Raw genomic sequence first — 12,833 nt, 5'->3', positions numbered from 1 at the left:
ATCTCTGATAAAATCTACTGATAATCTGGGGCACTGGTCTGGATCCAGCCCTCCAGCTGATGCAAGGGATAGGTTCATTAAAAGCTCTTTTTCATTTACCAAGGTATTATCCCCCTGCAACTGTCTGTCTTCGATAACTGTTGCTGCTTCAGTTAGCTCAATCTCCTGTTGCTCCAAGAGTGCAAATCTGTTTGATGTGGAAACAGGGTAGTTCAAACGTATAGGCTCTTTTGGTGTCTTACTGTCCTTCTCTGCCATAAATTTATCTAGACGTGTTTGCATCGAAGTTTTCACCCATCCTTGCACTTCTGGGCAGATACACTGCTTTTTTTCTGGCCCATTATTTAGGTGAGTTCAAAAGTTTACAACAGAAAATAATCTGTTGTCCTTTAGTAAAAAACAAATAATCCAAAGAAAAATGAAAGGTAAGCAATTGGCCAGCCAGCCAGCTGGTGAACAGTGATCCGGCTGATTAAGTGCATAACTCCTCCAGAAGACAAAATACAGAGGAGCAGAGTTTTAAAATGTAATTTTTAATTACATGTAATTTAAAAATGTAACCCCCCCTCCATTTATATTTTAAAAAATTCTCAAGTGTTACTATGCAGATTTTCCTGATGCCCAGAATGGATTGTGATCTGATTTGGCCTATATATTTAGGGTTGTTTTTTTTAAAAAAAACACCACCATGCATCGCCATTTGCATGGCAACGCTGATCCCAGCTGCAAGGAGGCACGCTTCAGCCCCACACATCTGCTTTTTGGAAGAGTGCCAGTGGGGGGAAAGTGGCGGGGTGGGGGCTGGCAAGTATGCCGCAACTTCTCTGCCCCTTAAAGTGACTTCCCGCCCTCCCGGGAGTGCATGGAACCACTTCCATGTATATCCCTAGAATGTTCCATGTGTACACAGAGGAGAAGGCAATTCTTGAAATCCCATCTTGGTCAGCAGCTGCTTATGCCTTCCAAAAATATGTACCTGAGGGTTCCACAACCATCAGACATATTTTCAGGAAGCACAGATGGTTGCAGAGGGAAGGAAGGATTCCTGAAAATCACTCCTCCCCTTTGAGCACACATGAATATGACAATGGCGAATATTTATACAGTGGTCCCTCGACTTACGTAAATAATCCATTCCGAACGCACGTTCGGAGGTTGAAATTTTCGTAAGTCGAGGAGCGCACCACGGAAGTCTGAAAACATTCGTAATTCGAGGAAGCCGCATCTAAAAATTCGTAGGTCGAGTAAGCTGAATCTAAACTGGCAACTACTTCCGGTCTTTTTTGTCGCTCGTAACTCAAAAACAACGTAAGTCGAGTAGTTCGTAGGTTGAGGGATTACTGTATATCGCTTTTCAACAAAAGTCCCCAAAGCGGTTTACATAGATAGATAGATAGATAAATAAATAAATAAAATGGCTCCCTGTCCCCAAAGGGCTCACAATCTAAAAAAGAAACATAGACACCAGCAACAGCCACTGGAGGGATGCTGTGCTGGGGATGGATAGTTATGCACATAGAAGTATTCCATATGTGTACCTTTTAGTTTGAATGTAGGCTGCTTTATTTTTCCAGCACACATTAATACATTCTGGTTTTTATGGGTACTGTATGTAATTTTTAGTTTGTTGGCCAAGGAGAAAGTGTTTGAGTTTTAACCTGATTTGTGTGTTACTGAGAAAAATATTAGAGAGAGGCTTGTAAAATGGAAAGATTTTGCTGCCATCTCATGCTTGAAATGCCTGACTAACCTAAACTATTATTGGCTGACACTGAAGAAAGGGAGAAAGGATTTTACTGTAAAATGTATTGACCCCACCTAACCGAGCAAAGAGACACCTTTTAAAGTGATGATTCTCAAGGGGAGAGCAACTGGCCCTAGCCGTGGTTCTTTTTAGATTGTGAGCCCTTTGGGGACAGTGGGCCATCTTATTTATGTATTTTTCTATGTAAACTGCTTTGAGAACTTTGGTTGAAGAGTGGTATATAAATATCTGCAGTAGTAGTAGTGCCTGTAAGGAAGGCCAGTATATTCAAGGAAAATGTTTTTCTTTTCTTTAGAAACACTGGACATTTGTCTGGGTCTTTCTGAGTAAATGGACTAGAACTGAGTTCCTTCAAGCAGGAAAGGAACAGTTAAACAGAGTGAGAATATTCTGTTCATTGTTTTTTTTAAACTCCTACATAGCCATGTAGGTGTGTGTTCAAACACCTACCGTACATGGAGTGAAAGTTCTCCTTAAGTACTTAAAGAGTCTAACTTGACGAAGTCTTCAGACAAGGTTTGGAGAACTCCCACGCCAGTTATCATGAAGCAGAAGACAGGTCTTGATTTTCATTCTATTTTGGACACATAGCTGGAGAGACATGTGTGGGTTTAAATCTCTAACCACTGATTTTCTCCCAGGGACTGGCTTTTGCAATTGCACAGCCTACCTGTTTTTCTCTTGTGCTTGAGAAAGAGCTTGGCACCAGAGCGCTGGATCATAAGAGTGGCAGGGGATCTTTGCAAATGCAAACATCCTTCAAATAAAACTATACCTCTTTTCCCTGGAGCCCTATAATGAGCAAAGCCTTATTGGAGTTTGTGATTGCCAAATCAAGTAAATGAGAGACAAGGTATTATACAGACTTGTCTGGAAACTGTTGTGCCTCTCTTAGGGAACTTAGCTGTAGAGGCAAAAGGCCTGGATTGTATAGTCATTTGGTGCTCTAAATTTGACATGATTGTGAAAATATTGCCTAGCTTCACTTGACTAGTGGTGACAGGGTCCTTCCTTGGGGATGTCTTTATACTAGAATGTTTCCTGCTACTGTCTGTTTTCACCCTGGAGATGTGGAGAGATGGGGAGGAAGTCAAATGTATTTAGTGTTATAGATCAGACTGTCCTGCAAGATATAAAGAATATATTTACATCGCTTAGTGCTGCTAGTACACTTAGCATTTCGTCTTTTATATCATAACTTCTCATTCTTATAACATTCTCATAACTTCCTTTGTGCTCCTTCTTTAACTTATATGTACTGTGTCCATACACACTGGCTGGGTTCAGAGTTAATTTTAAATCATGATAAAACCAGCAGTTAGCATTATTAGCACGAGACTTGGGTTTACATGCTCCCTGCTTCTCTTCATGGGTGGGTAAAAAATTTGCTGCTTCTGTTCCTGGTTTAAAACAAACCATGATGACATCATCACAGATGGCAGATGCTCTGCTCCCCAGCCGGCAAATACTCTTAAAATAAAGCACTTACTTACCTGTTTTCTCTCCGAGATGGGCAAATCTGGAGCAGTTGGAACCTGTGATTCCTTCTATAAAAGGAAAGATCTTAAATCATTCCTGGATCCGTCACGCCCGGAGGCTTCCCCACCGATACCGAAGGCCAAAATGGTGTCACAAGAAATACAAACCGATCCTCTCACTGATAAGGCAGCAACAGAAGATACTAGGTTACTGCTCAGTGAAATTAAAGTTCTTAAAGCTTTATATTCTCAATTGGATGCAAGGGCTTATTCAACCCTTACAGTTAAAAATGGCTGGTATCAAATCTAAGATTTCTGACATAGCCCAATCAGCAGACATGACCTTAGAGTTGGGAACAACTCTTGAACCTGAAATGCAAAGCCTTCAAAAAAGCAGGGAGGATCAAAAGCTGATCTTGGAAAGGATTCAAAATACCATGCCAGGGTAGAAACTCCCTTCACTTCAGGGTCTTTGAGGAACAATCTGAAGGCTCGGATCCAATTGCATTCATGGCAGAATGGCTCAGCAGTGTCCTTTCCCTAGAGAAGGGTATTTATCCAAAGATTGTCAATGCCTATCGGGCTGGCCCACTATCAAACAAAAGTTTGATTGCTTATCTACAGTTTCACCTGTTTTGACTTGCCATGCTGTGTCTGGTCTTTGAGTGAGGATGGGTGGGGGGTTCAGTACTATTTTATATACTTTAAAGGTTTGTACCCATTAATGCTCCTCCCTGGGACATTCTATAAAACTTCTAGACTTCAGAACAAAAAACAAGATTATTCAGGAAGCCCGCGCAAAGGGCTCATTTAACTACAAAAACAAACCCATTCAGGTCTATCCAGACATTTAGCCAGATACACTCCAAAGACGGAGAAACATGAAACCAATAACAGGTTTTGTCTTCAGTGCATATCGGTTACCACTGGGGCTTCCCTTTTCGCTTGCAAATTCACTACAAGGGATCCTTACTGTCTGTCTCTGTTCCTAGAGGAAGACTATAATCCATTCTCTAACTTTGGAATAGAGCCTAAACCTGCTTACATCGCTAAAGATTATCTAATTAAGAAAGCTAGATGGGACAAATAAGTGTTCTACTTTTCTAATAACGTTCTCACATTGCTGATTTATCTTTTGTAGGCTAAGACTTGTTATTGCTGTTTGCGGGGCGGTGGTGGGAGAGATAGTGAACTCTGGGCTCTTCCTCAGTTTATTGCTGCTTTCTTGTTGCTTTTTCTCTTAAGTTGCTTGTCCACAGTTTTGACTGGCCATGTTGCGTCTGGCCTTTGGGTGGGGGTGGGGGTGGTGTAAATTGTTAAGTACCTTTTTATATATTTAAAAAGTTTGTACCAGTTAAGATACCTGATGTACAGTTTGGATTTAGAGGGCAGTTTTTATTAGGGCTATGGAGACAGTCTTACTATTATAATGAGTAACTTAAAGATTTTCTCTGTAAACTGCAGTGGTTTGGGAACACTGGTGCTAGAGTTATTTCTACTTTACGTCATCAAAGCCCTGACATTGCCCTACTCCAAGAGAAACACTCTCACAAAGATGTTACCAAAACCTTAAACCAAGTTTTTCTGGACCAATATGTCCAGGTACCTCTGGAATGAGGTGTTGCGAATCTGCTCTCTAGGAACTGCAATATACAACCCACTAAAACTTTATGTGATCCCAATGATCAATATATTTTTCTAGAATACTTTCTAGGTGATATCCCACTATTAATTGGTTCTATCTATTCACCTAATACCCACCAGCTCATATTTGTTTCTCAAGTACTTAAAGTGGTTAGATGATTTAAATCTACAAACTGGATTCTTGGAGGAGACTTTAATCTAACACCAGATCCAGCCATGGACAGTTCTTAAGCCCCCAAGGAAAGACAGCTCTTAGATCAATTGCCTCCTGTGTCTAGGTTAATCTATAAATATAACCTGGTGGACTCTTGGTGAAACTTGCATCCTTCTGAATGCGATATTACCCATTTCTTATTCAGACACCAATCTTATTCAAGAATAGATTCTTATCACCATTAACTGACTATTTACACTCTGCTTCCATGGGAGACCGCCTTTGGTCTGAGCACAGTTGGGTCCAAAATACTTTCAACATAGGCAACTCAATTAAGCCTCTGCCATCCTGGAAGTTTAATTTATACCTTTTAAATGATACCTGTTCAGTGCAGACTATTGATAAGAAATCTCTGGAGTACTTCTCACTTAACTAAAACTGTGGTGTAAGTCCAGAGATTGTTTGGGAGGCATCAAAAGCAGTAATTCATGGGATTTGTATCAGCCTTTCTTCAAACCTCAATAAAATTAGAAATATTTTTTAATATTTCTAATTAAAAAAGTCAATAAATTCACATCTTGGAAGCCTTGCATAAAAGCAACAGGGGCAAGAGTGTGTCTGTCTGTCTGTCTATCTGTCTGTCTATCTTAGAATCTACCAAGATACAAAGGCAACTCACCTATTAGAACTATTCTGAAAGAGATTCTAAAGCCAGCAAATTCTTAGCTGGCAGAATTTCTACAAAAATTAATTCTTGCACGGTTAGACAAATCAGATCCCCCAAGGGGTTCTCTCCTTTCAGACTCTAAAGACATCCTAGATGTATTTACGGATTTCTAACAAAACTTATATACTACGGATTCACCCAACCCTGAATCTATTTCTGCTTTCATTAGTCGGTACTCACCTTTCAAGTTTACAGTTTACAGATGAACATGTTCAATCCTTGGACAAGCCTTATCACAAAAGTGGAAATAGAAGAAGTTATTTCTATACTTCTAAACTGAAACCAGACAAGGCCCCCCCCCCCCCCCGATACAGATGGATGTATAGCAACTTATTACAAGATCTTCAGATCCCAAATCTGACGACAGAGAAGGGGTGAGTGAGAGAGCGATCAGGAAGTGAGAGAGTTATGGGAGGGGTCGAGTGAGCAAGTGAGTGGCAGGGACGGGGTGGCTGAGAGTGGGTGGCTGACACTGAGCAGCAAAGCAGGGGTTGTGGCGAGGGTCAAGGAGATCAGCAAAGTTCTAGCTCACAGATGCTCTGTGTAGGTTCAGCTAGTAAATATATATTTGTAGTCACCTATCTCGGCCGCAGCAATATAGGAAGGTGCTGGAGGCGGACGCTCACTTCAACGGCAAAAGGCATGATCTCATATTGCAATGGTAAACCACTCCATTATTCTACCATGGCTCTGTGGTTGCCAGGAATCGACACCGACTTCACTACCTGAATTGAATTCACTTCTTAAGAAGTTTGAACAAGCCTCAGGCTTTGGAATTATGTTAAACCAGACAGTATAACTTACAGTACTTCAGAAGACATCAAAATTCACCTGCAGTCAATCACTACCTTCAGTTGGGCTCTCAAAAATGGGAGACACTGGGCATTTGGATTCCTATTGATAAAACTTGATATAAATCATACAGCTCTATTCTGCTCTATTCAATTAGATTATCTAAGATGGGAAACACTCAATTTATCATGGCTTCAAAAATTGATTTATAAAAATGAATACTCTCCCCAAAATTATCTTCCTGTTTCAAGCTATCCCGTGTCATATTCCAATTTCTCTGCTAAAAACCTGGCAATTAATTATTGATCATTTTTATGGAGCAACAAGAAGCCCAGAGTACAAGAAGCCTCATTTATTTATTTATTTATTTCATTTATAACATTTATATCCCGCTCTTCCTCCAAGGAGCCCATATACGACATACTTGAGTTTCTTCTCACAACAACCCTGTGAAGTAGGTTAGGCTAAGAGAGAAATGACTGGCCCAGAGTCACCCAGTTGTTATCATGGCTGCATGGGGATTTGAACTCGGGTCTCCCCGGTCCTAGTCCAGCACTCTAACCACTACGCCACGCTGGCTCTCAGTTTAGATAGACTCTGCACCAGTCTATCAAAAAAGGAGGACTATGTAGACATTACACTATATTATGAAGCTGCTCAGCTATGTTACCAGGGCGCTTTCCAGATTAAACCCTGCAACGGGGTCAGAACATAGCTCTGAAGTGTGCTTCCGCACTTCCTATGTTGTGACACTGCTGTCCCTATGCTGACAGCAGGGTGCCGTTAACATTTCCAATGCCTTTTTTCAGATTTAATCGCTGCGATTTATTTCTATAATCTTCTATGTCTGGCGTAAAAAGGTTGCTGTATTTTCCGGTTGTTAGTTTTCATGAGACTGCTCCCCCTGCTGGGCGCTTTGCTATTTATGTTTTGAATGCGATTTGCCCAAACCGAAGCATTTTGCTGCTGTTGAGCAGGTAATCTGGAAAGCACCCAGGGCGCTTTCCAGATTAAACGCTCCAACAGTGTCACTACTGTCTGTTAAGTGTGTTTCTGTACTGCCTGTGTTTCAACATTGTAGTCCCTGCGCTGTCAGCAAGGTGCTGTTCACATTTCTGATGCCGCCCTTCAGATTTTATCCTTGCATTTTAGTACTACGACGTTACATGTGCATCACAAATAGCTGTATTTTCCCATTGTAGGAGGGTTGCACAAGCTATTTATGTTTTCAAAATGATCCTGCCAAGCCAAAGCCTTTTACTGCTGAACAGCATGTAATCTGGAAAGCGCCCAGCTTATTACATGACCCAGACCCTCAACATTGGTCAAATTTCAAAATAAAGATTCTTCTCCCTTACACAGTTGAAGAAAACACTCTGGTAACCCTCATGTGATAGACTCTTCATTGTAATCAAACTCATATTTGACAACTTTACTTAGCTGCTGGGACAAATGGAGGGAATTCATTTATTTATTTAAAATACTTATTCCCCACCCCTCCAGCTCACCACTGCTCGGGGCCTATTACAACAATAAAATAGATAAAAGACAAAATAAAAGTAATAAAATTAACCAAGCTGAACAAACAAGTTAAAAGGTCAAAAACCACAATCATTATAATATTCAAATTAAAAACTATTTTTAAAATCTAAAAACTGAAAGTTATAAAAAGCTAAAGTACCCACCAGATATAACAAAAAATGGAGCATTGAAAAGCCTCCTTAAAAAGGTGTGTTTTAGGTTGTTTTTAAAAACACTGAGGGGAGAGAGCATGGTGAAGCTCTTCAGGAAGGATGTTCCAAAGCCGAGGGGCCACAACCGAAAAGGCTCTGTCTCTAGTCCCCGCCAACCGGATCTCTGTTAATGGTGGGGCCATGCGCAGGGCCTGAGACGATGAGCGAAGAGCCCTGGCAGATTCGTATAGGCAGATGCGGTCCAACAAGTACCCCGGCCACAAGCCATGTAGAGCTTTAAAGGTCAAGACCAGCGCCTTGAATCTAGTCCCGAAGCGGACTGGTAACCAATGAAATCCCATGAAATCTTGGCTCCCTCCCCCTCGCCAGTCTCAACTCCACTTGGACAGTCTCAGTTTTAACCTGGTAAACATCTGAACTAATTTACTGTCTGGAAAAATAACTGACTCACAAACTTTACTAGCTTTATTTCTAAAGATAAACTCTTATCCAGACAACAATTGATGGATATAAAACACTGTCCTCTCCTTCCTTGGTTTGATTACGTACAACTTTCTAATTATATCAATTCTAAAAGTAGACTATCCCTGCTCAGCCGCACCCTTACTTTCTTTGAAAAAATAATCCTAGATTAAAAACTACCCCTCTGCTGGATCTATGTCACAAATCTATGAAACCGTAGCAGCCCCTAAATGGGATGTAACTCTGTCCTATCAGTCAGAGTGGGCAGATGATCTCAATACAAACATAGCAGAAGACATATGGAGAAAGATTTGGTCATCATACTTCCTCTCTCCCTGAATATCAAATAGCTTGCTCTTAAGGTTCTTACAAGGTGGCAGATGATCTCAGGCAGACTGGCAGCAGTTTCCCCCAATGCATCATCTACCTGCTGGAAGAATTGTGGCTGCAAAGGTTCCTTCTTGCACATGTGGCGGTTGTGTCCCATCATACAGAAATCATAGCTGCAGGTCCATTTTCACATCTCTGCCATCCTTCAAATTAGTTTTCCTGTGCTACCTATCAATCTCTTACTGGTTCTACCTCTGCCAGAGTTAATGCTTGGAGGACGGAAAGAACTCTTCTCCCTGCTTGTCACTGCTGCTAGGCTCTCTCTTTGTCACTGTTGTAACAAGAAAATACAAATTCCCATCCATACCTGGTTTTCTAAGATCTGGCAACAAATGTTTGAGGACAAAATATCAACACACTTGAAGTATGATAAAATGCACGCTGGTGAACAGTATTATTCCAGATGGCAACCTTATTGGAATTATGTCTCTCAGGACAAAGATCCCACAAACATCTCGGACAAACCAAAAGGTATTTTCCCCTGGTAAATTGCCCTCTGCTTTAGATTATAGTTTATATTATCTTGTTACTAGCCTTTGTACATTTAATAGTTGGTACATTATGGTACTTGGACTTGATTATGGTACTTGTGGTGGGGGCAGTTTGGATAAGTTTGCATACTTATTAAGAATTCTTCTCTGAGGCTGTCTCTAAGAAGTCACAATACCATCTTCAGTTCTACTGCTATTTAACACCAGCAGAATGCAGGTGTTTACATTAATGCTTGAAATGTTCTATTCCGTCTGGATTTGTGTGTGTGTGTGTGTGTGCGTGTGCATGCACACGTGCGCCACTTTTGCAAGTACTGTCTTTGTAGCTACCATTTTTGTGCATACCACTACCACCAGGAACTGCTGATAAGTGAAGGAGAACTGCTACAAGCTTCCTGTACAATTGTCCCTAGGGAAATGCTTCTCTGGCGCTGATGCCTCCTGATCTCTCTTTCGTTCTGCACTATCCTTCCCTTCTCGCCTGACAGAAACATGGAGTGGTGGAAGAGCAGGTAAGGACCTGCTCTCCTCACTTTTAAAGGTGCTGAATCTGTGCACAAATTTTGATTCGTGCACATTCCTAGACTACAGAGAGAAGGAGAGATCTGAGAAAACTACCCCACCCCTATTGTACATGTGGGACATTGTCCCTTATGTACAACATTGGCCCAAGGCTGTTTAGAAGCATACCATCTAGTTAGACTCGCAGTTCCACTTGGAACTACGTGTCAGAAGAAACAGGGAGGTGCTAGCGACAATGACATGGCCCTGTTGAGTTCATTCCCTCCGTAACACGTAGTTCAACTTACTCCGCATGTTGACATCAGTACTTTGAGCATTTTCTGCACAGGGGGCGACCAGTGCTGTGAAGCAGGGATGGGGGCCATTACAGAACCGGAGGAGAAATTCGATACAGGGCTGCCCTTTCAAGCCGCAGCCCTGTGGTGCTTCTAATCAGTCATTGTGCCTTGGGGAGGGGAGGGGAGGGGAGCCTTCTATTCAAACCAAGAAATACAATGCATGTTTGTTGTAGCATTTCTTATCCTTATCACTGCTGTCATTAAGTACGTATTGTGACCAAACAGGATGACATAGTGAATCTTCCTGCTTCTCCACATTTGTGTGTTGTGGTGGTTACATAGTACACATTTTCTGATAAGCTATTCCATTCTATCTTTGCTTTTGCTACAGCTTCCCTGACAAATGGCCATCTAGCCTCTGTTTGAAAACCACTAATGGAGGACAGCCCTGGAGGTTTTCAATCAGATACTGTGTGAGCATCTCATCTCACAGGGGTGCTGTAGCAATTTCCCTGCACTTAGCAGGATATAGCATTAAAAGTCCTCCAAGGTCCCTTTTAACATTAAAATGTTATGGTTCTGTGAAAAAGTCAATATAGGGTGGAATCATCAATCAGAAAATGCATACATTTTATTTTTAGCCTGTTACATATCCAACAGGCATAGTTGCTTTTCTAGAAGCAACTTTAAAGCCCTGAATGGCTTAGGCCCGGGTTACCTGAGGGAACGCCTTGCTCTACAAGATCCCCACCATTCATTGAGATCATCAGGAGGTGTCACCGGTTCATCTGTTGGCACCCTGAGATCGGGCCTTCTCTGTTGTCACCCCTAGGTTGCGGAACACACTCCCCATGGATATAAGAGGAATGTCTTCATTGAAGGCCTTCAGGAGAGCCATAAAGACCCATCTTTTTAACCTGGCTTTTAATGATATCTAGTTTTAATGTTATCTAGCTTTAATTGTAATATGTAATTGTAATTGTAATTTGCTTTTAACCGGTTTTTTATTTTAATTGTTTTGTTTTTTATTTTAAAGGAAACTACCTTGAGCCGCCTTTGGAAGGGTGGTATAGAAATCAAATAAATAAATAAAAATAATAGAAACAAGAATGTTAAAAGGAATGAATGATGTAATACAAATGTTATGTGGATTTTCTGGAAAAAATTCCCATGCAAATTTCTCCCGCATTTGCATGAAATTTGCATTAATTTGTCCTTTAAAATTACTATACACAATTTCCTGATGCCTTAAATAGATTGTGTTCTGATTTGGCATGTTATTTGACACGATTTGGCATGTTATTTGACACATTTATATAGTTAAGAACAAAACAAAACACATCCATTATATTAATTTCCCTTCAGTATATCTTCCAAGTTTTTCAAGTAGCCAGACAGAAATTTTAGAAATGCAGTATCTACCATGGAAAAATAAAGTATGGGAACAATTTCTGGAAAATTTTCCTCTCCACATCTCTAATAATGCCCAACAAGTCTGTCAAAAATCTTTTCCACTGGGGACACTCTAGTATAGAGGCGGACCCAGATTCCTTTTGAGATGGGCCTAATAGTATATGGTTTGAACTCTTGTATTCTTTGTCTGTTGCAGGGCTCTGTGGCTACAAACCAACATGGTTGGTAGCCATGCAGGCATGAGACTCTAGTGACCCCACCCCCAACTTGGAGGGACTGAGTACTTACAAAAGGGAATGTTACGGTGGACAGTGCACTTAGAAGGTGGGCCCCGGAGAGTGAACCACGCTGCTGTAGCTGTCGGACACAAAGTTTACTCTTTTGGTGGCTACTGCTCAGGGGAAGACTATGAGACTATGCGACAGATTGACGTTCATGTATTTAATGCAGGTAAGATGTGCATGTGTTAAGGCTCTGAGAAGCTGGCACTTTCATATATCTCTTTATCAAAGCAAATTTTCCTGATTTAGGAGTTTGTGAACTTTAAATTATAAAATTTGATGTCCTGCCCTAGTGCCCTTTGGTTCAGTTAAAACTGTCAGGACAGTTTTACAATTTACATTCATAGCAATAAAATAACAATAAAAGCATCACATTTCCAATGATATTCTCCAAGACACTCTTGGAGGTAACCAATTATCTAGATCCATTTTGGTTGGGCTTCAGGCCTGATTTTGGAATGGAAACTGTCTTGGTTGCCCTGTGAGATGAACTTTGTTGAGAGTGAGTAAGATAGAGAGAGGGAAATGTGACCTTGTTGATTCTCTTGTATCTCTCAACAGCTGTCAATACCATCAATCACGATATCCTTCTGGGTAGGCTGTCTGGGTTGGGTGTGAGAGACACTTCTTGGAGATGGTTCTGCTCCTGCCTAGGTGGTGGTTTCCAGAAGGTGGTGCCAGGGGACCACTGCTCAACCCCTTGGCAGTTATGCTTTGGAGTTCCACAGAGTTCCATTCTTCC

The 12,833-nt window shown here is 41.2% G+C and overlaps 1 protein-coding gene across 6 annotated transcripts in view; it reads left to right on the top strand.

Moving 5' to 3' along the window:
• KLHDC3 (kelch domain containing 3) overlaps positions 1-12,833 on the top strand; it is an 84,309-nt gene that overhangs the window by 30,247 nt on the left and 41,229 nt on the right. For all 6 annotated transcript variants that reach the window (XM_053313328.1, XM_053313291.1, XM_053313311.1 and 3 more), the window contains one exon: positions 12,007-12,260. In XM_053313328.1, coding sequence (XP_053169303.1) covers positions 12,107-12,260 — 154 coding nt within the window. In that variant the 5' untranslated portion in view covers positions 12,007-12,106. The remainder of the gene's footprint in view (positions 1-12,006; positions 12,261-12,833) is intronic.

The sequence above is a fragment of the Hemicordylus capensis genome, chromosome 1 (genome assembly GCF_027244095.1).
Source record: "Hemicordylus capensis ecotype Gifberg chromosome 1, rHemCap1.1.pri, whole genome shotgun sequence".
NCBI classification, from domain to species: Eukaryota; Metazoa; Chordata; class Lepidosauria; order Squamata; family Cordylidae; genus Hemicordylus; species Hemicordylus capensis.
Note: the sequence above shows the minus strand (reverse complement) of the source record. Positions and strands in the feature narration are given on the sequence as shown.